At 49.0% G+C, this 26,874-nt stretch overlaps 2 protein-coding genes and 1 long non-coding RNA gene across 12 annotated transcripts in view; 1 reads left to right on the top strand and 2 right to left on the bottom strand.

Annotated features, from left to right (window-relative positions):
* ATP2C2 (ATPase secretory pathway Ca2+ transporting 2) overlaps positions 1–12,217 on the top strand; it is a 75,593-nt gene extending 63,376 nt beyond the window's left edge. For 4 of the 6 annotated variants that reach the window (XM_027119110.1, XM_027119106.1, XM_027119111.1 and 1 more), the window contains 10 exons: positions 1,199–1,355; positions 2,649–2,819; positions 3,602–3,699; positions 3,796–3,846; positions 5,606–5,772; positions 6,219–6,287; positions 6,364–6,480; positions 7,684–7,831; positions 10,049–10,147; positions 10,226–10,786. In XM_027119110.1, the coding sequence (XP_026974911.1) occupies positions 1,199–1,355; positions 2,649–2,819; positions 3,602–3,699; positions 3,796–3,846; positions 5,606–5,772; positions 6,219–6,287; positions 6,364–6,480; positions 7,684–7,831; positions 10,049–10,147; positions 10,226–10,513 (1,365 nt within the window). In that variant the 3' untranslated portion in view covers positions 10,514–10,786. Of the gene's footprint in view, positions 1–1,198; positions 1,356–2,648; positions 2,820–3,601; positions 3,700–3,795; positions 3,847–5,605; positions 5,773–6,218; positions 6,288–6,363; positions 6,481–7,683; positions 8,063–8,095; positions 8,260–10,048; positions 10,148–10,225; positions 10,787–11,832 lie in introns of those variants that run through there. The other 2 variants (XM_027119107.1, XM_027119109.1) reach the window with 2 other exon arrangements.
* Positions 9,654–10,229, bottom strand: LOC113627006 (uncharacterized). The gene is made up of 2 exons (XR_003435391.1): positions 10,099–10,229; positions 9,654–9,734 (listed from the first exon to the last, which is right to left on the bottom strand). It is a non-coding gene; the product is annotated as an uncharacterized LOC113627006 (long non-coding RNA).
* The window catches only part of MEAK7 (MTOR associated protein MEAK7), an 84,070-nt gene continuing 69,234 nt past the window's right edge, over positions 12,039–26,874 (bottom strand). For 4 of the 5 annotated variants that reach the window (XM_027119114.1, XM_027119113.1, XM_027119115.1 and 1 more), the window contains 2 exons: positions 26,455–26,634; positions 25,201–26,018 (listed from right to left, as the gene is read on the bottom strand). In XM_027119114.1, coding sequence (XP_026974915.1) covers positions 25,905–26,018; positions 26,455–26,634 — 294 coding nt within the window. In that variant the 3' untranslated portion in view covers positions 25,201–25,904. Of the gene's footprint in view, positions 12,166–12,827; positions 13,014–24,518; positions 24,676–25,200; positions 26,019–26,454; positions 26,635–26,874 lie in introns of those variants that run through there. The other variant, XR_003435390.1, reaches the window with a different exon arrangement.

Raw genomic sequence — 26,874 nt, 5'->3', positions numbered from 1 at the left:
GTGGGCTCGCACGTGTGTGTACGCATAGGTTCTAGGCCACCTGGGGAACAGGTACCAAATTCCTACTAGCTGTGCCTGGGGGGGATTCAGCCGTTTTTCCCCCACTTTTTTCTTTTTCTGTAGCTTTTCAGATTTTCTACAGTGAAGAAACTTTTTTTTTTTTTTAAGAGATTTTTATCGCCTTCTACCTTTTTCTCCAAACTTTCTGCTCCTTCTGGAATATGTCACGTCTTGCCCATGCTGAGATTTCCCGTCTCGTTCACAGTGGCGGTAGCTTGGCCAGCTTATCCCAGCTCTTTGCCATGAGTGGACAGGCATATAAATTCCGGGTGCTTAAGACGGGATTTGGATTTTTTTTTTTTTTTATGTTTTAATACCTTTAAATCTTATTTTCCCCCCGAAGGCAATGGTAATATATTTTCATTGAAAAAAATTATAGAAATGTAACTTCAAAAACGCAAGCTCACGACAATTCTGCCCCTCTTTTCTCCCTCCCCACTCCCCACCCATGCTGACACCCCTTAGCAGTCAGAGATAGAGTGTTCCAGGTTCTAAATGTGCGAATGCAACACGGGGGGTAGTAGTTTCAAAAGAAGGTCATGCCGTATACAGTGTGTGTAATTTGCTCTCTTCCCTTAAGTGCCGTCTTGGACAGCTTTCCGTGTCAGTTTGCACAAGCTCATTCGCTGCCCACTGCGAGCAGGAAGGTGCTGTGCTCATGCCGGGGTTGCAGCGTGACCCACGCTGACAAGGCACCTGGCACTTACGGTCTCTCTCAGGGAGACGGCACTTAACAGATGCACAGGAAACGGGTCAGCTGCTCATTTGGGTTCATTCTTATGGGCCAAGTTCATGGTGCCTGCCTTGCTTGGAAGTCTCCCTGAAATAGACATCTAGTGGTCAGTCACACACTTAAAGACACAGCAATGGCTGGGATATGTCCAGTTCATGAAACGTGCAGGTGCTCTGAGTGACATTAACCAGGGAGCCCGATGTAGGGCAGGCCTGGGTTGGGTCAGAGATCGGTATTCCATCACGTGGATTTCCTGTAACTTCTCTAACCTGTCCTGTATTGGTGAACAGTGACGGTCCGGGGTAAATAGCCCCGCCGTGAACATCTCTGTGTGGATGAGGTGACGGTCACCAAGAGCTGAAGCAGCCAGTGTCAGCCCATTTTTTTCCTTTTGTCTTTTCCAAGGAGCAGGAAGACATCTACTTCATGAAGGGGGCCTTCGAGGAAGTGATTCGTTACTGTACCATGTACAACCATGGGGGTATCCCCCTGCCGCTGACGCCCCAGCAGCGAGCCTTCTGTCAGCAGGAGGAGAAGAGGATGGGGTCGCTTGGCCTGCGGGGTCAGTGCCTGTGGTCCCAGCCCCAAGCTCTAAGTTTGCACCTAACACTGACTTCTCAAGTGTATTGACGCAGGGTCCCGAGTCAACGCAGTGATGATCAGAGTGGTGTCAGGCAGGATGCTGATGCAAGCAAAGCCAGGGTGGACTCTCTTGGGCAGATGAAAGATAGGGAGACCCCCACCCATCTCAGCCGCCAGACGATACCCGTTATCCCAGACGCAGCTCATGCGTGCAAGAAGAGGTTCTGCGTTTTCTAAGACAGGTGGACAGGCCGCCCCTGAAACGATGATTTTCCCGACTGGTCGTCCTGCTCACGGCTCGCTGTCAGGAAAACCCAAAGCTCTTGTAAATTAATGCAGACGTTTCATTCCTTGGCCATTTCCAATTTTCTGCACCAGGGCCAACGCCTTCCCCGATGGGCTGAACATTCAACCTCACGTTTCCCGTAGTGTCATTTGTCAGCCTGTCCGTTTTCGGAGAAAATGTCTGAAAACACTCTGGAACACGTGTATTCCCTCAGGGGAAAGTGAGAAGCGTTGGCTTCCTGTATTGGTTTCAGTTGGCCTAGTTTTCCCCTTCAGGGGACAGTAATTATAAACTGACAAGCCTATAAGGTGAGGACATGTCAGGACAGAGCTGAGCTGGGCAGGGCAGGGAGGGTTGCTTTGAGAAAGGGGGGAATGGTACCCGCATCGCTGGCGCACCCCCCTGCATCACTGGTACAGTGTCATGACTGAGGGGTCACAGCTGGAACTTGTTGGCCATAGCTCCCCTCCAGTATCAGTAAGGTCAGTTCTCACACCACCCCCTCTCAGAGCACCTGTCCCCAAGAGCCGGGTCTGGCTCTGTGCCCCTGAAACAGAGTCCTCTGACCCGTGTTGCCTCCTGCACATTCTTCTTGACCTTGGTGACTGTCGCCCCGAGTCTGCTGGCAATGACAGAGGAGGGCAGAGCAATGACAGATAGGCCATCAGAAATGTGCCCTTATGTGCCAGCCCACAGGTGTGCTCGTGGCCACTCCCCGTGGGGACTGCACCACCAGCAGACAGAGGCCCGTCTCCCACTGGGCAGGTTGTTGCTACTTGCCCTGCTCTCCATCGTGGGTGAGCCGTCAACAGCCGCTGCCCTGCACGGGCCTGACGAACGTCGGAAAGATCATCCCTCCCCTTTGTGGTCCAGGGACTTAGTGCCCAAGCCCCTCGCGGACAGAAGAGGGTCTGGGACACGGTGGGGCTGGGGCTGACTGGGGACGAAAATCTTCTGAACCTTCTGTGGGTCTTGCTCTGTCCGCAGTGCTGGCCCTGGCTTCTGGGCCTGAGCTGGGGGAGCTGACGTTCCTGGGTCTCATCGGAATCATCGACCCTCCGAGGGCTGGCGTGGAGGAAGCGGTCCACGTTCTCTCTGATTCGGGCTTGTCCGTGAAAATGATAACGGGAGATGCTCTGGAGACGGCCTTGGCGATAGGTAACCAGGGAATGGGGTGGAGGGTGAGGGTCGCTGCCACTGCTTACTCCTCGAGGGACCTGGTCAGGAGAGCTCACAACTACCTTCCACGTGCTTGGAAGAGATTCTGAGGTTCGAGGACCAGCATCCCACCTTCCGAGTGGGTGTTTGTCTCTAAAATGTTGGCAGGTTCTCCTAAAGAGGAAAAGACCTCGCATGCACCAAGAACCTTCTCTGCCCTGGGGCCTTCCATCCATGATCTCACCTCATCTCCACAGGCAGCATCACTGCCAGTGCACACTTCCAGTCTGGCTTCTGCCAGCAGCGGTGGGCCCTTGGCAAATCATTGAGCCACTCTGACCCTCAGGCTTTTCATCAGCAGAGCGCTAGCAACCTTCCTCCTCCTACTCTTTTTATTACTGTTAGCACGGTTGCCACACCTTGGATTTCTAACCCCTCTGTCTTGAGGCAGCCTGGCACCATGGAAACATCACAGACTCTGGAATCAGACAGAAAGAACCATGTCAGTTCCAGTATTAGCACTTACCAGCCCTATGACCTTGGGAAAGTCACCGCTCCCTGTTTCCTCATCTTTAGAGTGGGGATAAGAGGCCGTGGTTGCCAGTTCATTCTGTGGATGGAATTAAGGTCAGATACCATAGCAGGGGCTCTCTCATTGGGGCCACTGTGGTTTTGTTTTTCCCTGTGGCCTAGGCGGGGCCTGATGTCAGGTAGGTGGAGTGAGGGGCAAGTGCAGGGACCACAGTCTCAGGCCCTCAGAAGGGACTGTCCACACCTTGCAGGAAGAAACATCGGCCTGTGCAACGGGAAGCTGAGCGCCATGTCCGGGGAAGAGGTGGAAAGCGCCGAGCAGGGCGAGCTGGCCGAGCGCGTCGGGAAGGTGGGGTCCTCCCGAGGCTCACCGCCGAGGGGCATGGGGTGAAGGTGCCACCTCCTCACTCACTGATGCCCGGCCCTCTCCCGTCTCCGTATGCAGGTGTCTGTCTTCTTCAGGACCAGCCCAAAGCACAAACTCAAAATCATCAAGGTCAGTTGTGTGCCTCTCTGGTCCCTCAGGGCACAGCCCAGGGCGGTGGCGGCTCTGCTCACAAGGTGGTCCAGGGCCCAGCGGTGGCCGCCTCCTCTGCACTGGCCTCTGGGGAGGGGAGAACTGGGGGCCCCGTGCCACGTGTACCAAAAGCGGGGAGCGGGAATTGGGTGGTGCAAAGGGAGAAGCGCAGAGGCCAGCCTTCGTTAGTCGGGTGCTCCTTGGCGTATTCCTGTTATTTAACTCCGGGCCTTAGTTTCCTCATCTGTAAAATGGGGATAATATGAATGACAGAATGACACCAGCTAATTCACAAGGCAGGAGAGGACGGAACGAAGCCAGGGGGCTTTCCTGGCTGTCCAGTGGTTAAGGCTCCACACTTCCAATGTAGCGGGTGCGGGTTCAATCCCTGGTCAGGGAACTACGATCCCACATGCTGCCTGGCACGGCCAAAAAAAAAAAAAAAGAAAGAAACGAAGCTGGGCCTGTGAAGCCCTTGGCAGCCGCCTGGCCCACCGCAGGTGCCTTCTGATGGCGCATCAAAAACGAAAGGACTAGAACGAGAGACACCTGTGTGGTTCCCCACACGTGGATGCTTTGAAAAGCTGTTCTTTAACACTTGTGTTTTTTCTTTTGTGTCATTTGGGGGTTTTTTAGTTCTACAGAGTAAACCTCTGTGCCAGTCATTCCTCAAAGAAAATATTAATACTTATTGGGTACCACATGGATTCAGGGGACGAGCTGATTATTATTAATGGTTGTTGACTGAAAAAGAAAGCACACCGTGAGAGTTGTGAGTTAAGTTTTATTGGGGGCAAAATGAGGACTACAGGGTTTCCCTGAAGGTGGCGCAGTGGTTGAGAGTCCGCCTGCCGATGCAGGGGACGCGGGTTCGTGCCCTGGTCCGGGAGGATCCCACATGCCGCGGAGCGGCTGGGCCCGTGAGCCACGGCCGCTGAGCCTGCACGTCCGGAGCCTGTGCTCCGCAACGGGAGAGGCCGCAACAGTGGGAGGCCCGCGCACAAAAAAAAAAAAAAAAAAAAGAACTACAGCTGGGGAGACAGCGTCTCAGCTCTGGGGGGCTCTGAGGGGCCACTCCGAAGAGGTAGGGGGTGGGGTACGTATGTGACTCCAGTGAAGGCGGTACCAGCAGTCATGCACGTGCTTTGGCAGAAGGCTGCTCCTGGCCACGAGGAGCAGACGTCTCTGTTAGTGATTTTAGTGCTTTTCTAGATATGGAAAGTTGTACGAATCTGGGCGCATAAAATCTGCTCCTGGAAACAGCTAACCATCTGAAGGCTTGTTCTGACGGTTCTTCCCTCGTTGCCGATCTCCGCCCTGAACTCCTTTCAGCGGGTGTGGAAGGTCAGCGGCTGCAGTGGCCAGTGACTTCGACCTTGTAGAACCAGACGGCAAGCGACAGTTTTTAGCTGGCGTGGTGACAGATAACACATTCACGCCTTCGCTCTGTGCCGGGCACTGTTCCCTCTGTGTTCTTAGTTTAGGGTTCACAACAGCCCTGTTAAGGAGAGACCGTGCTCCCACTCTGCAGATAGAGAAGCTGAGGTTAGGTTCAGGGCTTGCCCAGTGTCCACAGCTCATACGGGGGGAACTGGGATTCAGACCCGGGCCAGCTGACCCCAGTGCCCTCTAGAGAGGGGCCTTTGCCACTCAGTGTGAGAGGCGGGGCAGGAGGAGGGAAGGATCTGGAAGGAAGGTCCTCAGGCTGCAGGCCTCCACTGGCCTCCTCTTTCCAAAGGCTTTGCAGGAGTCGGGGGCGATCGTGGCCATGACGGGGGACGGGGTGAACGACGCGGTCGCCCTGAAGTCGGCGGACATCGGGATTGCCATGGGGCGGACAGGGACGGACGTCAGCAAGGAGGCCGCCAACATGATCCTGGTGGACGACGACTTCTCAGCCATCATGTAATTTGCTCTTTAGGTGTTTCTTTGGTGGCAAAAATGCCTGGGGTGGCAGCCGCCTCCTCTGCTGTGGTGGATACACACGGTGTCCCCAGGCCCACTCCCCCCATGGAAAGCAGGGCCACGGGGGCTCCGTCTCTCCTTGGTGGGTCACCGAGGGGCAGGGGGCACTTCGGGAGCCTTGGGTGAGGGCTGGGGTCCCAGGGCTCGGACGAGAGAATGGTCTACAGTCTGGACAGAAGGGCGATCGTGGCTTGGTGACCAGCCCCCAGTGGCTGAAGGCACCTGTTAGGACATGAGCATATCCTCTACTGGTGATTCCCCGAGAACGCCAGCAAGGAGAATCGTGACCTCTGCTGACACCGTCACTTCCTTTAGCAGGTGACGGAGCTGGCTGACCCTTCTCTCCCGGCCGCCTTGGTGAATAAATGCTTTCTCCTCTCTTGCAGGAATGCGGTGGAGGAAGGCAAGGGGATTTTTCATAACATCAAGAACTTTGTGCGATTTCAGCTGAGCACGTAAGTCGACGCCGGCGTCCCCCCATGTGCCAGGTCTGGGAGCAGCTCGTGACAGTGCCCTGTGTGTGCCCTGCAGGAGCATCTCGGCCTTGAGCCTCATCACTCTGTCCACCGTGTGCAACCTGCCCAGCCCCCTCAATGCCATGCAGATCCTGTGGATCAACATCATCATGGATGGGCCGCCGGCGCAGAGGTAAGGCAGTGGGCTGGCGGGAGCGTGCAGGGGAGATGGCGAGGGGAATGCACCAGGCGCAGGAGGAGGCGTCTGGTGGGCGGGCAGGGGGACGATGAACTTTCTGCTCCTCTGCCTGGAATGCTCTCCCTGAGCTACCTGCATGGCTCGAGCCCTCTCTTCATTCAGGTCACTGCCTCCAAGAAGTCCTCCCTGATTTCTCTAGCAGCAGCCTCCTCCCTCCCAGTCACCTTACCCTGCTTTATTTTTGTCTAGAGGGGACCATATTTCCTTGTTTATCTGATCATAGTCCATCTCCCCTTTAGGATGTCAGCTTCCTGGGGGAAGGCTTTTTTGTTCCCTGTAGGATCCCCGACTCCTACAATGGTGCCCGGCACACACCAGGTGCTCAGGACGTTATTGGCTGGGTGAAAGAGGAGGGAGCGTGAGGCTAACGGAATGAATGCTGCAGGAGGAAGGATGGGCTCTGGAGGCAGGGAGGCCGATGTGAGCAAGCAAGGCGCCTCCCTGTGTCTGAGCACATAGCGGTGTTGCTCTCGGTGCAGCTGAATTGTTAGTTATTAATCTAATCACCACCAGTGATGGCTTTGCTCCCCCCACCACGCCCAGCGAGAGGGCCACCTCTTATACGTGCTCTCCCTGGGAACGGGGCCGCGAGCAGAGCTGGGCCCCAGCCGTATCTGCCCAGCGTGGGCATCCCCCAGCCTGCCCCCTCCTTGGAGCCCCACACCGTCCACTGCGGGCCTAGCCCCGATCCCGCTGCCTTGGAGTTGGCTGAAGGCAGGACCCCTCAGTTGCTGGGGGGCTCTTCAGTGGGCAGGGCCTGGATCCCATTTCTCCAGGCCAGCTGGGATGAGGCCAGGCCTGAGCTGGGGGCGGGGGTCTCCGAGGTGATGGGGAACAACCGGGCACCATTCAGGACCACGTGGTCGGCCACAGGCATGGTCTTCTCTCACCGCACTCATGGCTGGGGATGCAGGAGGGCGGGGGAGCTGCCGGGCTGCCGGTGGGGTCCAGGCTGTGGCGGCGGAGCAGAGGACGTGAGGCAGGAGGGGCCGGGGACAGCCCGGAGGCACTGCCCACGCCCGTCCAGGCCTTCACTGTGGACCCTTGCGCGTCACTTTGCCGGGTGGCCTCGCGCAGTTAACCACTGCACGTCTTTTCGATGGTTTAGTTCAAAGCGTCCGGTTTTGTTCCGAGCAGCTTGGGGGTAGAGCCGGTCGACAGGGACACCCTCAGGCAGCCGCCACGGAACGTCAAGGACGTGATACTCGGCAGAGCCCTCATCCTGAAGATCCTCCTGTCGGCCGCCACCATCATCAGCGGGACCCTCTTCATCTTCTGGAAAGAGGTGGGGGAGTCCTCATGGGCTTGGCCAGCGGGTCTGTGTGGTCGCAGACGCGGGGCAGGGGTGTGGTCCCGGCCCCCAGGGGTGCAGGCGCCGTGGCTGGGGGAGACAAACACACGTGCAGGGGAGGGGGCAGCAGAGGGTGGGGAGGGACTGCAAGCTGATGCTGCAGAGGTGGGACCGGGCGGAAGGGAGGTGAGGCCTCACAGGCAGAGAAAAGGCGGCAGGTTTCTTATGGGACACAGTGCCTCTAAATGGGACACAGTGCCTAAATGGGACACAGTGCCTCTCCTGCTTTGAATTATCCCCAGGAAACAATCTGACATCTAGTAAAAGAAACTCCTGTCTTATTCTCAGGAGGTGACTGTTTGGGAGATCTTTTTTTTTTTTTTTTTTTTTTGGCGGTACGCGGGCCTGTCACCGCTGCGGCCTCTCCCGTTGCGGAGCGCAGGCTCAGCGGCCATGGCTCACGGGCCCAGCCGCTCCGCGACGCGTGGGATCCTCCCGGACCAGGGCACGAACCCGCGTCCCCTGCATCGGCAGGCGGACTCTCAACCACTGCGCCACCAAGGAAGCCTCGAGATCTTATTTTTTATTTAATTTTTATTTTATATTGGGGTAGAGTTGATTTACAATGTTGTTAGTTTCAGGTGTACAGCAAGGTGATTCAGGTATACATATATATGTATCCATTCTTTTTCAGAATCTTTTTCCTTATAGGTTATTACAGAATACTGAGTTCCCTGTGCTACCCAGTAGGTCCTTGTTGATTATTTACATGTAGTAGTAGTGGGTATAAATTAATCCCAAACTCCCAATCTATCTTCCCTGCCAACGATTCCCCTTCAGTAACCGGAAGTTTGTTTTCAAAGTCTGTGAGTCTGTTTGGTAAATAAGTTCATTTGTATCATTTTCTTTTAGATTCCACATATAAGTGATAGCACATATTTGTCTTTGGCTTACTTCACTTAGTATGATAAGCTCCAGGTCCATCCATGTTGCTGCAAGGAGCATTATTTCACTCTTTTTTCTGGCTGAGTAATATTTCATTGTGTGTATGTACCACCTCTTCTTTATGCATTCCTCTGTTGATGGACGTGGAGGCTGCGTCCACGTTTTGGCTTTTGTAAGTAGTGCTGCTGTGAACATAGGGGTGCAGGTATCTTTTCAAATTATAGCTTTGTCTGGGTAATTCGATTTTTAGTTTTTGAAGGAACCTCCCTACTGTTCTCCATAGTGGCTCTACCAGTTTACCTTCCCACCAACAGTGTAGGAGGGTTCCCTTTTCTCCACACCCTCTCCAGCATTTATTGTTGTAGGCTTTTAGATGATGGCCATTCTGACCGGTGTGGGGTGTTATCTCGTACAGTTTTGGTTTGCATTTCTCTAATTAGTGATGTTGAGCATCTTTCTATGCACTCTCTGGCCATCTGTCTGTCTTCTCTGGAGAAATGTCTGTTTAGATCTTCTGCCCATTTTTTGGCTGGGTTGTTCTGTTGATATTGAGCTGTATGAGCTGTTTATATATTTTGGAGATTAAGTCCTTGTCAGTTGCCTCGTTTGCAAATATTGTCTCCCGTTCTGTGGGTCGTCTTTTATTTTCATTACTCTAGGAGGTGGATCAAAGAAGATAGTTCTCTGATTTATGTCCGACTGTTCTGCCTGTGTTTTCCTCTAGGGGTTTTATAGTGTCTGGCCTTCCATTTAGGTCCTTCATCCATCTGGAGTTTATTTTTGTGTATGGTTAGGGAGTGTTCTAATTTCATTCTTTTCCATGTAGCTTTCCAGTTTTCCCAGCACCACTCACTGAAGAGGCTATCTGTTCTCACTGTAGGGGCTCTTCCTGTGCGTCACCTTTCCATGGCCTGCAGGTTCAGACAGCCCCTGTGCTGACATGGCCAGGGAGCTAGGATAGAGAATTAGGCAGGTGATCGTCCAGGCGTTTAAACCCCAGCTCGCCCATGTGCGGGAGGCGGGATGGGGCGCCGGACAGCCCCCAGCTCTGTTTTTCTCAGGTGTTCCCCACACCACCCCCGAGGAGCAGCTGGGCTCTTGCATCCTCAACGGCCCGGAAGGTGAAAGAGGCCCCGCCTTTGTCCAGCGCGTGTGCTCAGCCAGGCGGGGGAGAGAGGCACAGATCTGTCAGCTCTCACACAGGGGTCCCGAGGATGGGGTCCCCGCCTCCCCTGCGCCTTCTCACCCTGTGCACTCGTGTTCCAGATGCCCGAAGACAAGGCAAGCACCCCGCGTACCACAACCATGACCTTCACCTGTTTCGTGCTCTTCGACCTCTTCAACGCCTTGACCTGCCGCTCCCAGGTGAGCCCCGGCTCATGCTTTCCCGGCCCTCGTCTCTAGGCGGCTCCTGTGCCCCAACTGTGACCTTCTTCTCCGCAGACCAAGCTGATATCCGAGATCGGCTTCCTCAGGAACCGCACGTTCCTCTACTCTGTGCTCGGGTCTGTCCTGGGGCAGCTAGCGGTGATATACCTGCCGCCCCTGCAGAAGGTCTTCCAGACGGAGAACCTGGGGGCGCTCGGTGAGTGGGAGGGGTCACCCGGGACCGCAGCCGTCCTCGCCGCATGCACGGGGCAGCTGCAGACCTTTCTGGGGCGTGAAGTCCCCGCATGGGGCCTTCCTGTCCCCAAAGGACTGGGCTCTTTCCTGGACATCTGCACTGGGTAGGAGGGGGCGACGTGATGGGGGGAGTGGAGAAGGCGGGAAACACGGGGGTACCTGCTAGGAGTCAAGGGAGGGCACAGGGGTCTCAACGTCCCGGCCCACCCCCTCCCCGCCCCACAGCAGGAGGCTCAGAGCAGGGACGGTGAGGCCCAGGGGCAGCACCAGGATGGACCACAGTCTGGGCTCAGCCTGTGATGTGCCGCCCCAGCTTAGGAGTGAGTTTACCCCGTTGGGGGTTTTAACAGGGCCTGTGTCACTGGGACCCACTTACCTGGAGACAGGAGTGGGCCAGCAAGTACTTCCTGCTGAAAGGGCCACATGCAATGACCACAGCTCTCTGGGCCCCAAGCACACATGCCACGTGGGGCACCCCGGGGACTGCCCTGCATCTTCAGCAGGCTTCTCTTCGGAAGCTGCGCCGGGTGGCTTGGCCTCCTCTGCCTGAAACGGTGGTGACGGGGACCAGAAGTGGGAGGAGGGGGCCTGGAGAGCAGCAGTGCAGGGAGAGCACCAGGGTGACCGCCGACCCGGCTTTCCGTCGGCAATCCCAGACCCCACCGGGGAGCCAGAGGGTGAGGGGCCTGGGGAGGCAACCCCCCAGGGCAGCCTCCAAGGCAGAGCACAGGGCGGGGCACCTCCCAGGATCATGAAATGCTCAGCAGCATCCGAGGTGGTGGAGACAAGGGCACTGAAAACCTTGGGCAAAGACTGGGAACCCCCAGCTTCTCCTTCCCCAAAATCTAAAAAGCAGGGTCCCTGAGGGTATGGAGAAAGGAAAAAAACCTAAAAATGTTTTTTTACAGATGTCTCCACCCACTGGGAATTCAGGAAGCTTCCCAAGTCTAAAGGAAGTGCAGGGCCTGTGCCGGGCACCATGTCCGTCACGCACCGTTGACAGCAGGGAGCCCAGAAAAGGCTCAGGGGGAGAATGTAGGGGTCAGAACAAGCTGGAGTCGGGCTGGACTGGGAGCCTGAGCCGTGGCCGGGGCGTCTGCCCAAGCAAGGGTCTCCTTACAGCTGAGGCTTGCAGCCTGCCCGCCCCCCAGCTCTGAGCTGCCTGCAAAGACCAGCTGGTCCTGGTGGAGCTGGCTCTGCAGCGTTTTGGATGCTGGGCTGGGGAAATCTCTGCCCCCTCAGGACAGTGGAAAGTCTGGTCCTCGGCTCCCGGGTCCCGGCCCCTCGCCTCTGTGACTCAGAACGAACCAGGCACGGGGAACGGAACTCCGCGGCCCCCTGGGCTCCAGTGCTGGGCAGCACAGGGCTGGGGACCAGAGGGGCCAGCTTGTGCTCTCTGACCTTTTTCTCTCTTCACCTATTGGCAGATCTATTGCTTTTAACTGGATTGGCCTCCTCCGTGTTCGTTTTGTCAGAGCTCTTCAAACTATGTGAAAAATTCTGCTCCAGAGCCCAGAAAGCCCAGATCCACCAGGAAGATGTATAGTGGACCCCGACCCATGTAAAATTCCCCTACATCTATATTTTTATGTGACTGTGGCCCTCCCCCTGCCCCGCCTCTTCCAAGAGGTGCTTTCAGGACACCGTGGCGTCAGGTCACTCACCTGGCTATTCCTGGGAAACCGGCGGGGAGCTTGGGCTCAGCCTTGCGTCCATCCACCACTGTGTCCCGCCAGGCCCTGGGACAAACAGTGAAGGACCTGCACAGAAACACCTCACTATTTATTAAATCACAATGATTTTTATTAACCACGTCTGGCTACATATCTGTGCCATAGCTTGATGCCGTGCAGCCCCTGGTAGGATGGGAAGGTGGGGGCGGGGGAGAGGGCAGGACCCAGGCTTCTGGTCACGCTGCCCAACTGAAGCCCCCTCTCCTCATCCGTAAAAGGGGGGCTTTTGGTATTTTTAATGATGATTATTTTGATGGATTTAATCAGCCCTTTCCTACACGTGGCCAGGTGGGAAACGCACAACCTCATGTTCATGACCACGTATGTGGCAAGAGGCAGTCACATCCTGAACAGCCTAAGCAAAGGCCTCTGCTTTTGAGGCTGAACAAGACGTGGCCTTTCCCTCCAGAATCAGGAACCGGAATATGTCCCCCCAGCCTGAGGCTTCTTTCCCACTGGCCCCAGGGCTGTTCTTAACACGTGTCCGCCCTTCCAGCTGAAAGATGGCAGAGCAGGGATGTCTGTGGCCAGGCAAAAACCACCATGGAGAACCAGAAATGCAACTCCACCTTTCATGAAATGAGGCCACAGCTATAACCCGCCCCGACGCAGGGCTTTCCAGAGAAATCCAACCAACAGGATGGAGAGGAGAGAAAGAGAAGGACGGTTGTGTTAAGAAGTTGGCTTACGTGACTGTCGGGGCCAGGGAGTCCGACATTTCCAGTGCTGGCCGACAGGCTGGAGACTCAGGAAGGAGCTGGTACTGCAGGGCTCGGGTTTGGGTTCCTTTCTTCTCGGGGACCTCAGTCTTCTAGCCTTCAGCTGATTGGATGAGGCCCTCCCACATGATGAAGGTCATCTGCTTCATTCAGAGTCTACTGGTTGAAATGTTAATCAATCACATCTAAAAAAATCCCAGAGACATCTAGGCACCATGGCCTAGCCAAACTGACACACAAAAGTGAATCACTACACCCAGCCACAGGAGCTGTGAGACAGGCTGCCCCGGGTGGTAACACCCAGGCCAGACAGGGCGAAGAAGGTCAAAGTGGACCCCTGAAGCTCCCAGGCAAAGCCCACATTCCTCCAAAGTAAGATTCACAGCCTCACTAGGCTCCTTGGCCCCTAGTGACAGCAGAGCTGAATGAGGAGACACACACATAAGCCATCCCCACGAGAAGAGGGGAGGGGCTGGCTGGAGAAGACCCCTTTGGGGCAGGGGTGATACCTGCCCACAGCTACCAACCTTTAGCGACTGCCTAGACGTAAAGCCAAATAACGTCACACACACACAGCCTGCTACGGGGCTTCTCTCTGAGTCAGGGACACTCCCTGCGGCTCCCTCCCTTTTCAGGATTCCTCAGCAAATTGCTGGCCCGAGCAATAGGTTTCTCATTAAAATAGTAACTAGGGTCGATTGATACTTGCAATAGAAACAACAAAAAAGTATTCTTAACCCTTACTTATACCATACAGAACAAGCCAGGATAAACTGCAAATGTAAAAGGTAAAACAGTAAAGCTTTTGAAAGAAGAAATAAGGATAGGTAAATTTTTACCAAATAAGACACAAAGAGCTAGCCACTAAGTGTTATATATACTGGATCGACCGGACTGCATGCAAGTGAAGACGCTCTTCTCGTCAAGGATGTAATAGAGAGAACAGGACCATTAAGCAGCTTAGCTCCATTAATTTTTATAGAACTCCACCCATCAACAGCAGGGGGCCGTTCACCAAAATAGACAGTAAAGAAAGAACAGAAAACAATGAAGTCAAAGGCAAAAATAGAAAAAAAAAAAATCAAAACCAGTTCTTTGAAAAAAATCAATGGAAGTGTCAGTCTTGCTAGAGATTCATCCAAGGAAAAAAAAGATACAAGCTACCAATATTAGGAATGAGAGATGGTATACCATACAGATCCCTCAAGATATTCCCAAAATAAAGGAACCCTAAGAACACCTTTATGCACTCAACAAGTCAGATGAAATAAACCAATTCCTTGAAAACCACAAACTACTAAAACTCACTGAAGATGAAATAATACATAATCTGAGTAGTCGTATAACTAGCAAAGACACTGAAGTTATCATTAAAACCATCCCCCGAAAAGGAAATCACCAAAGCCAGATGGTTGCACTGGTAAATTTTACTAAACGTTTAAAGAAATAACAATCCTGCACAATCCCTTCCAGGATGTAAGAGGAGGGAACACTTCTCAACTCATTTTATGAAGCCAACATTACCCTGATATCAAAACCATACAGGGCTTCCCTGGTGGCGCAGTGGTTGAGAGTCCGCCTGCCGATGCAGGGGACGCGGGTTCGTGCCCCGGTCCGGGAAGATCCCACGTGCCGCAGAGCGGCTGGGCCCGTGAGCCATGGCCGCTGAGCCTGCGCGTCCGGAGCCTGTGGTCTGTAACGGGAGAGGCCACAACAGTGAGAGGCCCACGTACGGGAAAAAAATAATAATAAAATAAAAAATTTTAAAAAACCATACAAACACAGTACCATAGACCAACATCCCTCATGAACACAGAGACAAGAATCCTCAATGAAATATTAGCAAATTGGATCCAGCCATATATAAAGAGTACAAGACACCATGAGCAAGTGGGATTAATCCAAAAATGAAAAGCTCGGTCAATATTCAATAATCACTGCAATCCACCATATTAATAACATAGAGAAGGAAAACCACATGGTCATATCAATTGAAGCAGGAAAAGCATAACATTCAAACCCCATTCATGATAAAAACTCAGTGAACTAGGAATAGAAGGAAACTTCTTGAACCAAATGAAAAGTATCTAGAAAAAATAAAAAACAAAAAACCCTATAGTCAACATCATACTTAATGATGAAAGACTGAATGCTTCCCCCATAACATTAAGAGCAAAGCAAAGATGTCCAGCCTCACCACTCCTATTCAGCATAATACTGGAATTCCTAGTCAGTGCAATACGGCAAGAAAAGAAAATTAAAAGGCACTGGAAAAGAGATTTAAGAGGGGAAAATAAAACTGTCCCTATTCACATGACACTGTATAGGTAGAAACTCCCAAGGAATCTAAACACAAAAACCTTTCCAGAACCAGTAAGTGAGTCTAGGGAATCCAGAGATACAAGGTTAACAAAAAATCACTGGTATTTCTATATACTAGCAATGAACAATTGGAAACTGAAATTTTAAACATAATACACATTTACAATGAAGCAAATTGAAATACTTAAACTAACAAAACATGTTTAGGATCTGTTTGTGTGCTGCAAACTACAAAATGCCAATGAAAGAAATCAGAGAAAACCTAAAACAGTGGGGAGACATACTGTGTTCATGCCTTGGAAGGCTCAATATAGTAAAGATATCAGTTCTCCCTAAATTGGTCTATAGATTTAACACAATTTCTATCAAAATCTCAGCAGGATCTTTTTTTAAGACATAGACAATCTTATTCTAAAATTTATATGAAAAGACAAAGGAACTATAAAATAGCTAAAACAATTCTGAAAAAGAGGCAAAAAGTTGGAAGAAACATACTTCCTGGTTTTAAGACTTACTATATAGCTACAGTAATCAAGACAGGGCAATATTGGTAAAGTAACAGACACACAGATCAATGTCAGAATAGAGTCCAGAAATAGTCCCACACAAGTATAGCCAACTTATTTTTGACAAAAAGCCAACAGCAATTCAAGGGGGAAAAAATATTCATTTCAACAAATGTGCTGCAACAACTGGACATCCATAGCAAAAAAGAAACTCTTATACTTTCTACAAAAATTAACCAAAAATGGGCAATAGACCAAACCATAGAAGAAAACAAAAGAGAAAATCTTTGGAATTGAGGATTAGGCAAAGAGTTCTTAGACGTGACACCGAAAGTACTATCCGTAAAAGAAAAGAAAAACTGATAAATTGAATTTCACAACTTTAAAAACTTTTACTCATGAAAGTTACAATTAAGAGAATTTTTTAGAACCTACACACTGAAAAACATCTTCAAATCATATCTAACAAAGGACTTGAGCCAGAATATTTTTTAAATCTCAAAACTTAACAGTTAAATTTTACAAAAAGGGCAGAAGTCTTGAACTGAGTCTTCACCAAAGAGGACATACCCACGATAAGTAAGCACAAGAAAAGATGTTCAACATCATTAACCAGTAGGGAAAGGCAACCTTAACCCACAATGAGATACACTACACACCTATTAAAGTGGCTAAAATAAAATACTGACAATACTAAGTGATGACAAGGATGCACAGCATCGGGAACTCTTATATGTTGCTGATGGGGATGTAAATGCTACAGCCTCTCTGGAGAACTTGGCAACATCCTGTAAACTTTAACATACACTTAGCACGTGACCCATCAATCCTACTCCCCGGTATTGATCCTAAAGATGACTTATCACACAAAAATCTATGCATGAAAGTTCATGGCAGGTTTATTTACAAGAGCCAAATCTTAGAAATAACCCAAATGTCCTTAAGAGGGTGAACAGATAAAGAAACTGGTACAACCACACACTGGAATTCTCCCCAGCAATGAGAAGGAACATGCACAGAACAACTTGGATGGATCTCACGGGTATTATGCTGAGTGACAGTATCCAGTCTTAAAAGGTTACATACTAAATGGTTCCATTTACAGAGACCCCCAAGGTGACAAAATTATAATGATGGAAAATGGATTTGAGGTTGCTAAGGGTAGGATTAAGAGGGTGTGACTGTCGAGGGAGAACCTGAAGGAGTTTGGGGGTGATGGGATAGTTCTGTATCCCAATTGTAGTGGTGGTTTCACTGATCTACACGTGTAATAAAATTTCATATAACTTGTGGCAGGGGTCCCCAAGACTACCCTCAGGCTCAGTGATTCTCTAGAAGGACTCACACGAAGAGGACAACCAGAGGCTCTGTGTTTTGAACCCTCCCAGAATCTTCCCTTTGTCTGGTTCTCATTTGTATCCCTTCCCTGTAATAAATATGACCATCAGTATGATAGGTTTCCATGAATTTTTTTTTTTTTTTTAGCAAATTATCCAACCTGAGGGTGGTTTGGGGAATTCCCTGAACTTGCAATTGGTTTCAGAAGTCTTGGGTAGACTTTGCTATCTGGAGGACTGTGCCCTTAACTTCAAGTAGGCCTCAAATCAGGTACTATGGAAAAACTGGTAAAATTCACATAAGGTTTGAGCTGTTTAGTTCATAGTACTGCATTAACTCTGATTTTCTGGTTTTGATCATTTGGTCTGTGGTTATTTAAGATGTTTTCATTGGGGGATGCTGGGTGATGGGTACACAGGAACTCTCTGCACTATTTTTACAACTTCTATGTCAATCTAAAATTATTTCAAAATAAAGTTCAAGGAAAAATAAGACTCAAAAAAATTGAGCAAAAATATACCAGGCAAATGCAGACAACAACTCACGCAACCGGGGGTGACACTACTAATGTCAGATGAGATTTTAAAAATCCAGGGCAAAAGCATTCAGTGAGACAAAGAAGGGAATTTAATAAGACATAACCACCACCAAAAATCTAATAGGCCTGGGTATGTACCAACACAACATCCAAATTCATAGAGCACAGTAGAGGAAATTTAGGAAAAACACAGAAACTTCACTAGGAGACTCTTAACTGACCACAAGCAAGGAAATACATTGATCTCAAAAAGTAGATACAGGTGACCTCACTCATCACTAACCTGCCATGTAAGGACACCACTGAAACCTTGATTGATTCCAGGAAGTAGATGTGATACAATCGACCTCTCTAATCACTGTTCAACAAAACCACAAAAGAGGCTTCCCTGGTGGCGCAGTGGTTGGGAGTCCGCCTGCCAATGCGGGGGATACAAGTTCGTGCCCCAGTCCGGGAGGATCCCACATGCCGCGAAGCGGCTGGGCCCATGAGCCATGGCTGCTGGGCCTGCGCGTCCAGAGCCTGTGCTCTGCAACAGGAGAGGCCACAACAGTGAGAGGCCCACGTACGGCAAAAAAAAAAAAACAAAAACACAGAAGAAGCTGTGGAGAAAATCTCTAGCACACCAAAACTGTAAAACTCTTGGGCCCAAGAGAAAATCAAAATGCAACTGCAGAAAACCTGGAAGCTCATCACACACACGCCAATCAGAATCTGTAAATGGTCACGCCGCAAGGTAAAGCAGAGCTCACAGAAAAAAAGTAGTAGCCCCATATATTCTCATTTACTCTCTTTTTATTTAGTCATTTAATAATCAACTCAAAAAAATGAAAATGAAAAATAAATATAAAAAAGCAGCAAAAATAATATAAAAACAATATTAACTACAAAACCAAACTGGTAGAACCTAACCTAGGAAAAAAAATGAAAACACAGAAAACAATCTACAACTACAAAAAATTTCAAATATTTCAGTCAATCTATGTAAATTAATTTGAAGACTTAAATGATGTGGAAAATTTACTAAGAAATATAAAAAATCATCAAAACTGATCCCAGCAGAGATTTCAGACAACCCAGATGATTAAAAAAAAAAAAAAAAAGGATAAGGTTATCAATAATTGACCCCCTCCCTCCACCACCAAACCAGGAAATACCAGATGAATTCTACCCAAACTTTAAGGAACTCCTTTCATTTGCATTTTCTAGAACCTGGAAGAAAGAAAGATTCTAAATTATTTTTGTAAGGCCAGCACAATTTTAAAGCGTGACTTACATAAAATCTGACCAAAACAAAACAAGAAACCACAGACCAACTCATTTATACACACTGCCACAAAAACACTAAACATGGGCCAACTGAATGAACACATTAAGAGTGACAGTTTCGGGCTTCCCTGGTGGCGCAGTGGTTGAGAGTCCGCCTGCCGATGCAGGGGACAAGGGTTGGTGCCCCGGTCTGGGAAGATCCCACATGCCGCGGAGCGGCTAGGCCCGTGAGCCATGGCCGCTGAGCCTGCGCGTCCGGAGCCTGTGCTCCGCAACGGGAGAGGCCACAACAGTGAGAGGCCCGCACACCGTAAAATAAATAAATAAATAAATAAATAAAGGGAAGGACTTCCCTGGTGGTACAGTGGTTAAGAATCCACCTGCCAATGCAAGGGACACGGGTTTGATCCCTGGTCCGGGAAGATCCCACATGTCACAGAGCAACTAAGCCCATGCACCACAACTACTGAGCCCACGCGTCGCAACTACTGAAGCTCATGCGCCCTAGAGCCCGCACACCACAACTACTGAGCCCACGTGCCTAGAGCCCGTGCTCCACAACAAGAGAAGCCACCGCAATAAGAAGCCCACATCAAAGAGTAGCCCCCGCTCGCAGCAACTAGAAAAAGCCACACGCAGCAACGAAAACACAACGCAGCCAAAATAAAATAAAGGCAAAAATTTTTTTCAGACAAAAAGAATCATAATAGCTGCAAACTCCCAGAGAATTCATAGATTATCAGAAACAATGAACAGCAGTAGTTCTCTGTGTGAGGTCCCCAGACCAGCCACAGCAGCATCACCTGGGAATGTATTAGCAATGTAAATTCTCTAGTCCCTCCCCAGAACTACTGAATCAAACTCTGGGAGTGGAGGTCCCCAGTCTGTACTTTAAGAAGCCCCCTAGGTGATTCTGATGCGGGCTCAAGGTCGAGAACCGCTGGATAAAAGAATTCAGTAAGGTAACGGGGTACAACACTATGTAGAAAAATCAAGAGCTTTCCAATGTTCATAGAATCATCAGTTGGGGTGGGGGGAGGGGGAAGTCCACTCACAGTGCCAGCAATGACAACAAAAATTTACATAGCAAACTGAGATGTTCCTGTTCTTGGAAGAATCAGCATTAGCCAATGTCCGTTCTGCCTACGTTCATCGATACTTAATGCCATCTTGAAAATACTATCCAAAAAGAAAAAGAAAATACTATCAAACTTCTTAGAAGTAGTCAAAGTGCTACCAAAGATCAGACAAAATAAGCAGGCAAGCATTTGAAGGAAAAACAAAACAAAACAAAACAAACAAGCAAAAAAACCCAGTAGTAATAAAGGAATAGCTCTTACTTTTTTTTTTTTTTGCGGTACGCGGTCCTCTCACTGTTGTGGCCTCTCCCTTTGCGGAGCACAGGCTCCGTACGCGCAGGCTCAGTGGCCATGGCTCACGGGCCCAGCTGCTCAGCGGCATGTGGGATCTTCCCGGAAATGGGGCACGAACCCATGTCACCTGAATCGGCAGGCAGACTCTCAACCACTGCACCACCAGCGAAGCCCAGCTCTTACATCTTTTTATCACAAAACTCTGATAATTAAAACATGAGACAGAAACCTTCAGTGAGAAAGTAGCATTTTAAGTCAGTGGGAAAGAGACACACAGTTTAATATAAAATGTACTGGAATTTATTTGGGGGTAAGATAGAGGTATATTTTAAAATACAGTTTGAGCCAAAGCAATCTTGAGAAAGAAAAACAGAACTGGAGGAATCAGGCCCCATGACTTCAGACTATACTTCAAAGCTACAGTAATCAAAACAGTATGGTACTGGCACAAAAAAACAGAAATGGAATCAATGGAACAGGATAGAAAGCCCACGCATCTACGGTGAATTAATCTATGACAAAGGAGGCAAGACTATACAATGGAGAAAAGAGAGTCTCTTCAACAAGTGGTGCTGGGAAAACTGGACAGCTACATGTGAAAGAATGAAATTAGAACATTCTCTAACACCATACACAAAAATAAACTCAAAATGAGTTAAAGACCTAAATGTAATACCAGATACTATAAAACTCTTAGAGGAAAACATAGGCAGGACACTCTTTGACATAAATCGCAGCAATATCTTTTGTGATCTGTCTCCTAGAGTAACAGAAATAAAAACAAAAATAAACAAATGGGACCTAATTAAACTCAAAAGCTTTTGCACAGCAAAGGAAACCATAAACAAAATGAAAAGACAACCCACAGAATGGGAAAAAACATTTGCAAACGAAGCAACCGACAAGGGCTTTATCTCCAAAACACAAACAGCTCATGAAGCTCAATATCAAAAACACGAACAACCCAATCAAAAAATGGGCAGAAGACCTAAACAGACATTTCTCCAAAGAAGACGTACAAATGGCCAACAGGCACATGAAAAGATGCTCAACATCGCTAATTATTAGAGAGATGCAAATCAAAACTACAATGAGGTAACACCTCACACAGGTCAGAATGGCCATGATCAAAAAGCCTACGAACAATAAATGCTGGAGAGGGTGTGGAGAAAAGGGAACCTTCCTACACTGTTGGTGGGAATGTAAACTGGTAGAGCCACTATGGAGAACAGTATGGAGGTTCCTTAAAACACTAAAAATAGACTTGCTATATGATCCAACAATCCCACTACTGGGCATACATTGGGGAAAACCATAGTTCGGAAGCTATAAACCATAGTTCCAATGTTCATTGCAGCACTATTTACAGAAGCCAAGACATGGAAGCAACCTAAGTGTCCATCGACAGAAGAATGGATAAAGAACGTGGTATATATATACAATGGAATATTACTCAGCCATTAAAAAAATGAAATAATGTCATTTGGAGCAACATGGATGGACCTGGAGACTATCATACTAAGTGAAGTAAGCCAGACAGAGAAAGACAAATATCATATGATATCACTTATATGAGGAATCTTTAAAAAATGATACCAATGAATTTATTTACAAAACAGAAACAGACTCACAGACTTTGAAAACAAACTTATGGTTGCCAAAGGGGAAAGGCAATGGGGGGATAAACTGGAAGTTTAGGATTGACATGTACACACTACTATATGTAAAATAGATAACCAACAAGGACCTACTATACAGCACAGGGAACGCTACTCAATATTCTATAATAACATAAATGTGAAAAGAAGTTGGAAAAGAACAGATATATGTATAACCGAATCACTTTGCTGCACACCTGAAACTAATACAACATTGTAAATCAACTACAGTTCAATATAAAATAAAAAAATTTTTAAAGAGAATCAAAAAAACAAATAAAAAATTAAAATACATTTTGAATGGATCAAAGATTCAGAAGTATAAGTGGAAAGCACAGTAGTAGTAGAAGAAAACACGGTATTTCTTTTTGTTTAATCTCAGAGTGGAGAAAAACTTCCTAAGCAAACCACACATCTCAGAAGCTGGGAAATATGATGACATCAAATGCAAAATTTATGTATGGAAAAATAAAGGCAGACAAACTGGAAAAAACATTCACCACATGCGGCCAATGCCATTTTGCTTAATTCAAAAGAGCACTCTTGGAATTCCCTGGTGGCGCAGTGGTTAAGAATCTGCCTGCCAATGCAGGGGACACAGGTTCGATCCCCGGTCTGGGAAGATCCCACATACCGCGGGGCAACTAAGCCCGTGCGCCACAACTACTGAGCCTGTGCTCTAGAGCCCACGAGCCACAACTACACAGCCCGCGTGCCACAGCTACTGAAGCCCACACCTCTAGAGCCCATGCTCCACAACAAGAGAAGCCACTGCAACGAAGAGTAGCCCTCGCTCGCCACAACTAGAGAAAGCCTGAGCGTGCAGCAATGAAGACCCAACGCAGCCAAAAATAAAAAAATAAATAATTAATTTTTTTTTTTTTTAAAAAAGAGCACTTTTGCAAACCAATAACACCCACACCCTAGGAAACCAGGTGAGGGATAGGACACACACCATTCTTGAAAAATGAAGCTCTTCACTGTCATTCATAAGAGAAAAAAAAAATTAGTTTTCAAGCATCCGGTAAACAAAAACTAAATTTTAATATAGTATTGGTGAAAACATGGCAAACAGGCATGCCAGGTCTCAAAAGTAAAAATCTAGCTTGAAAGAGGTTCATTTGTTAATACCTAAATAAAAAAGCATGTACCTTTTGATCCAGCAATTCAGCTTCAAAGAGTTTATTTGCCAGACAAAACCACACCAAGATGTATATAAACGATATTCATTCAAATAACAATTAGCTACAAACAGACCGTTCCCCAGCCGGGGATGGCTGACCACCAGAAAGGATGGGGCATCCATCTCATGGGACATTACATAGACAATGAGAATAAATGGGTAGACACAGAGCAATTTCCACCCAAAAAAAGGTGAGGGACACACCAGTGTGTACAACACATTACCTCTTGGGAACAAAATGCTAGAGCGGAGTCAGGAGGAAGATTTAGCTTTCAAGTTACATCCTTTTGTATTTTGACCTTTTTTGCTGTGTATGCATAAGCTAATTTTTTAATTAAAAAAAAATATGGTGTGTCTATCAACAGATGAATGGATAAATATGTGGTGTGCATATATATACATACATACGAGTATGTGGTGTGTGTGTACATACATATAATGGAATATTACTCAGCCATAAAAAAGAATGAAATTTTGCCATTTGCAGCAACATGGATGGACTTGGAGGGCATTATGCTAAATGAAGTAAGTCAGAGAAAGACAAATCCTGTCTGATATCACTTATATGTGAAATCTAAAAAATACAACAAACTAGTGAATAAAACAAAAAAGAAGCAGACTCACAAATACAGAGACCAAGCTAGTGGTTACCAGTGGGGAGGGGCGATATGGGGGGGGGATTATGGGATTATATAAGACCACGTGTGTGAAACCTTTTAAAATTGTAAAGCACTGGAGAATTTAAAGACTCTTTCATTCAATAAAAGAAAAAAATTTCCAGAAAAAAATATGGTGGGGGAAAAAAGTAACAACAGCCATGCTGTACCATGAACAGCGTTTTTTCACCCCTTCCTTCCAGCGCCTATCAGGGGCCCTTATGAGTCTTCACCTCCAGGGAGACCGCTAGTCCTTACAACCTGAATTCTTATTCCCATTTTATCAAAGAACAAACTCATCACATGTTAAAACTAGCATCACGGGTTTCTCAGGCCCAGGAGGAGCGTGGTTCCTCGGGTCCTGTGGCCCCGGGCACAGCTGACACCAAACTGGTCTGTGTGCTCGGGACGACGCGTGCTGGGGAATCACACGGCTGCCCCACACCCCCTGCGAGGGCCGAACACCCCAGGTGACCAAGCGCCTGGGCTGGGCGCCCAGCTTCCCTCGAGGAGGTGTGCTGTCTTAGGAAACCGTCAGGCCCCCAGGTATGACCTGCACTCTTGTTAGAAGAGGCACAAGGCAGAAAACAGGCCGGCAGACACATCCAGCCTCTCTGACAGCCACAGACAGAGGCCGTAGGAAGTGGTCTTCAACGGACCTTTTATTAGCGAGGCATTATTTCATTGCATTTTTCTAAAAAAATATTCTGTAACACACTGAAGACTCGGGGCCTAATTCTTCAGATTACGGTAAGGATATCTGAGGATCCTAATATCCTGCATCTGCTTCCCATCAATTAAGAAGTCACAAAATGTACCTGAGAAGCTATTAAAAACTGGCTTTTTATAAGGAAAATCAATCATGACCGAGCGTGCATGTCACCGTCTGAGCACCTCTCTTCCGAAGGCCCATGTGCAAGGCCTTCTGCTCGGCTCAGCGCAGTTTGACGAGCCTCCCGGTGGAAAATGCAGAGCCTGTGAAATGCAAACAGCTCGGTTTACTATGGCTTATAATCGGGGGCAACTCAATAACAAGGCAGCATCTCGTCAGATCTGCAGAAGGGCAATGGGTAGCAAAGGGCAAAGCTCCGCTGAGCGGGATTCTCAGTGTCCGGAGATTCTTCAGGCCGCCTCCGAGGGATGCAGGGACTGGAAGGGACACGGCAGCTCTGCCTGAGGTCCAGCCCACCAACATCTTTGCTAGCACTTCAGGATCACTGTTCGTTTAAAGCAAGTCCATGCTGTCAAAGTACCCAACGTCCCCTCGGGAAGCAGCACGGGGTGGGGGTGATGCTGGGAGGTCAGGAGCCCGGGTCAGTCTAGTTACTCACCACTAATTCCTGCGACAGGCCATACGTGTATTAACAGGAATCTTAGCCTCAGGGCCCCGAATGGCCCCACGTTTAAATTAGTAAGAGAACCACAACTTTGCTTCTCTGTAGACCTCCTGGTTTTCCCATTTGCTCATAGCACAGACTCACTTAACTCATCACTGACCGGGGGATTTTTGCAGAAACTAACGCCTGTGGACGGCGATTTGTTAGGTAAATGAATACCGAAACGTCTCTGGTCAATGATGTTTGGTTAACAAAAGACGTATTAATACGTCTCTGGTCAGTAATGTGTTAAAAACAGCTGAGAAAGGCAGATACTGAACCTTACTGAAGACCCATATCACCGTTATCTTCAAAATCTCCAGCTGTTACCCCCGTTAGTACACTCCTGTGCTTTTTTTTTTTTTTTCCGAAATACAAAAATTCCATGTCAGAGGAAGCTGTTCCCCAAAGGGTTGAGATTCCCATCTGAGCACCTCTGCCCTTTACCAGTAGAAATGGGACATCGAGGCTTTTAACTGGGAGGCCTGTGCAGAGGCCAAGTGACCCTCAGTGAGTGGACCCCCCCTCCCCTCCAGCAAGAACTCAAATCCCCAACCACTGCTAATTCCAGTCGGCCTCAAACGTCTCAGCATCGTCTTTGGATTTCATCTGTACAAAATGAGCAAAGTCCAAGAATCAAGCTGGTAATTGGACATAGTTCGGGGGAGACACACCCACCATTGATATATAGCATCAGAGGAACTGTACTCTGTTTCAATTAGGCACCTCCAGGACCACCTAGACGTGACCAGCACGCTCTGGATTAAAGTAAACACAGTCTGCAGGCTGTGCTCCAGCTCCAGGAAGGCCTGTGCTGGGGGCTCCGCCTCACTGGTCCTCAGGCACCTCCCGGAGCCCTTCGCTGTGGCGAATCCGCCCACTGACTTCCAGCAGGGCCTGGGCCGTAGGGTCCACGTCCAGAACGCTCTTGGTGTTCTTGGCCTTGGGAAGAAGGGAAGGATGGGTGTGTTCAGTGACCAAAACCAGGCAGTGACGTCCTGCTGCTGTCAAGTTTATCAGAGGGGAATTTCCTACTGTCGCCACAAGGGAAATGTGGTAGAGGCTCTCCCCCGAGCCCCACTGAGTGCCCCCGCCCCGGGATGCCATCGCTGGGAGGTGACAAGACGCAGGGGCCCCAACGGCGACTCATCGTCAAACCCTGGAACTAGAAGGAACCCCAGACCCTCCTCATCTTGCAGACAAGTCCCCACCCCCCCGGGATCCCACCTCCCTGGGGTGGTTCTTTCTACTAAACTTCCACCCACTGGCATCCCTCTGGCCAGCAACGGCTGCTGGAAACAAACTGGAATAAACCATCTCCAGATGGAGGAGTAAAAGGGACAAAGCCGAGAAAGGGGAGAAACGCCCCCAGGCTCACCAGCTGTGTCACCGAAGCATCTCCCACCGCCCACACCTCCATCTTCTCGAACCGGAAGTCCTCCTGGGCTGAGAGCTGAGGGCTGTTGTACGTGGTACATGTGGGCTTGGCCTTGCTGTGTCCCTTCCCGAAATCGACATCGATCCACAGGCCAAAATAATTGTGCTGCCCTCCCATGCCCTGCGGAGGGAGGGGCATAGCACCGCCTCGGTCTGGAGCACCGGACACCTGAAGCCCACCCCAGCCGTCATGCCACCGGGGCGTATGAGAAGTGAACGCAATCTTCTTCCTTTCTTTCTTTTTTTTTTAACTGTGAAATATATATTCACAGATTGATACAATTTAAGTAACCCATGACAAGTTCTTAGAACACTCATCAAGGTGTCCTGACTCTTACCCCATGGCCCTTTCTCACGGGGC

The sequence above is a fragment of the Aethalodelphis obliquidens genome, unplaced genomic scaffold (genome assembly GCF_003676395.1).
Source record: "Aethalodelphis obliquidens isolate GAN/ISIS:26980383/991018 unplaced genomic scaffold, ASM367639v1 scaffold20, whole genome shotgun sequence".
Taxonomy (NCBI): domain Eukaryota; kingdom Metazoa; phylum Chordata; class Mammalia; order Artiodactyla; family Delphinidae; genus Aethalodelphis; species Aethalodelphis obliquidens.
The sequence above is the reverse complement of the archived record's forward strand: the minus strand, read 5'-3'. Positions and strand labels throughout refer to the sequence as shown.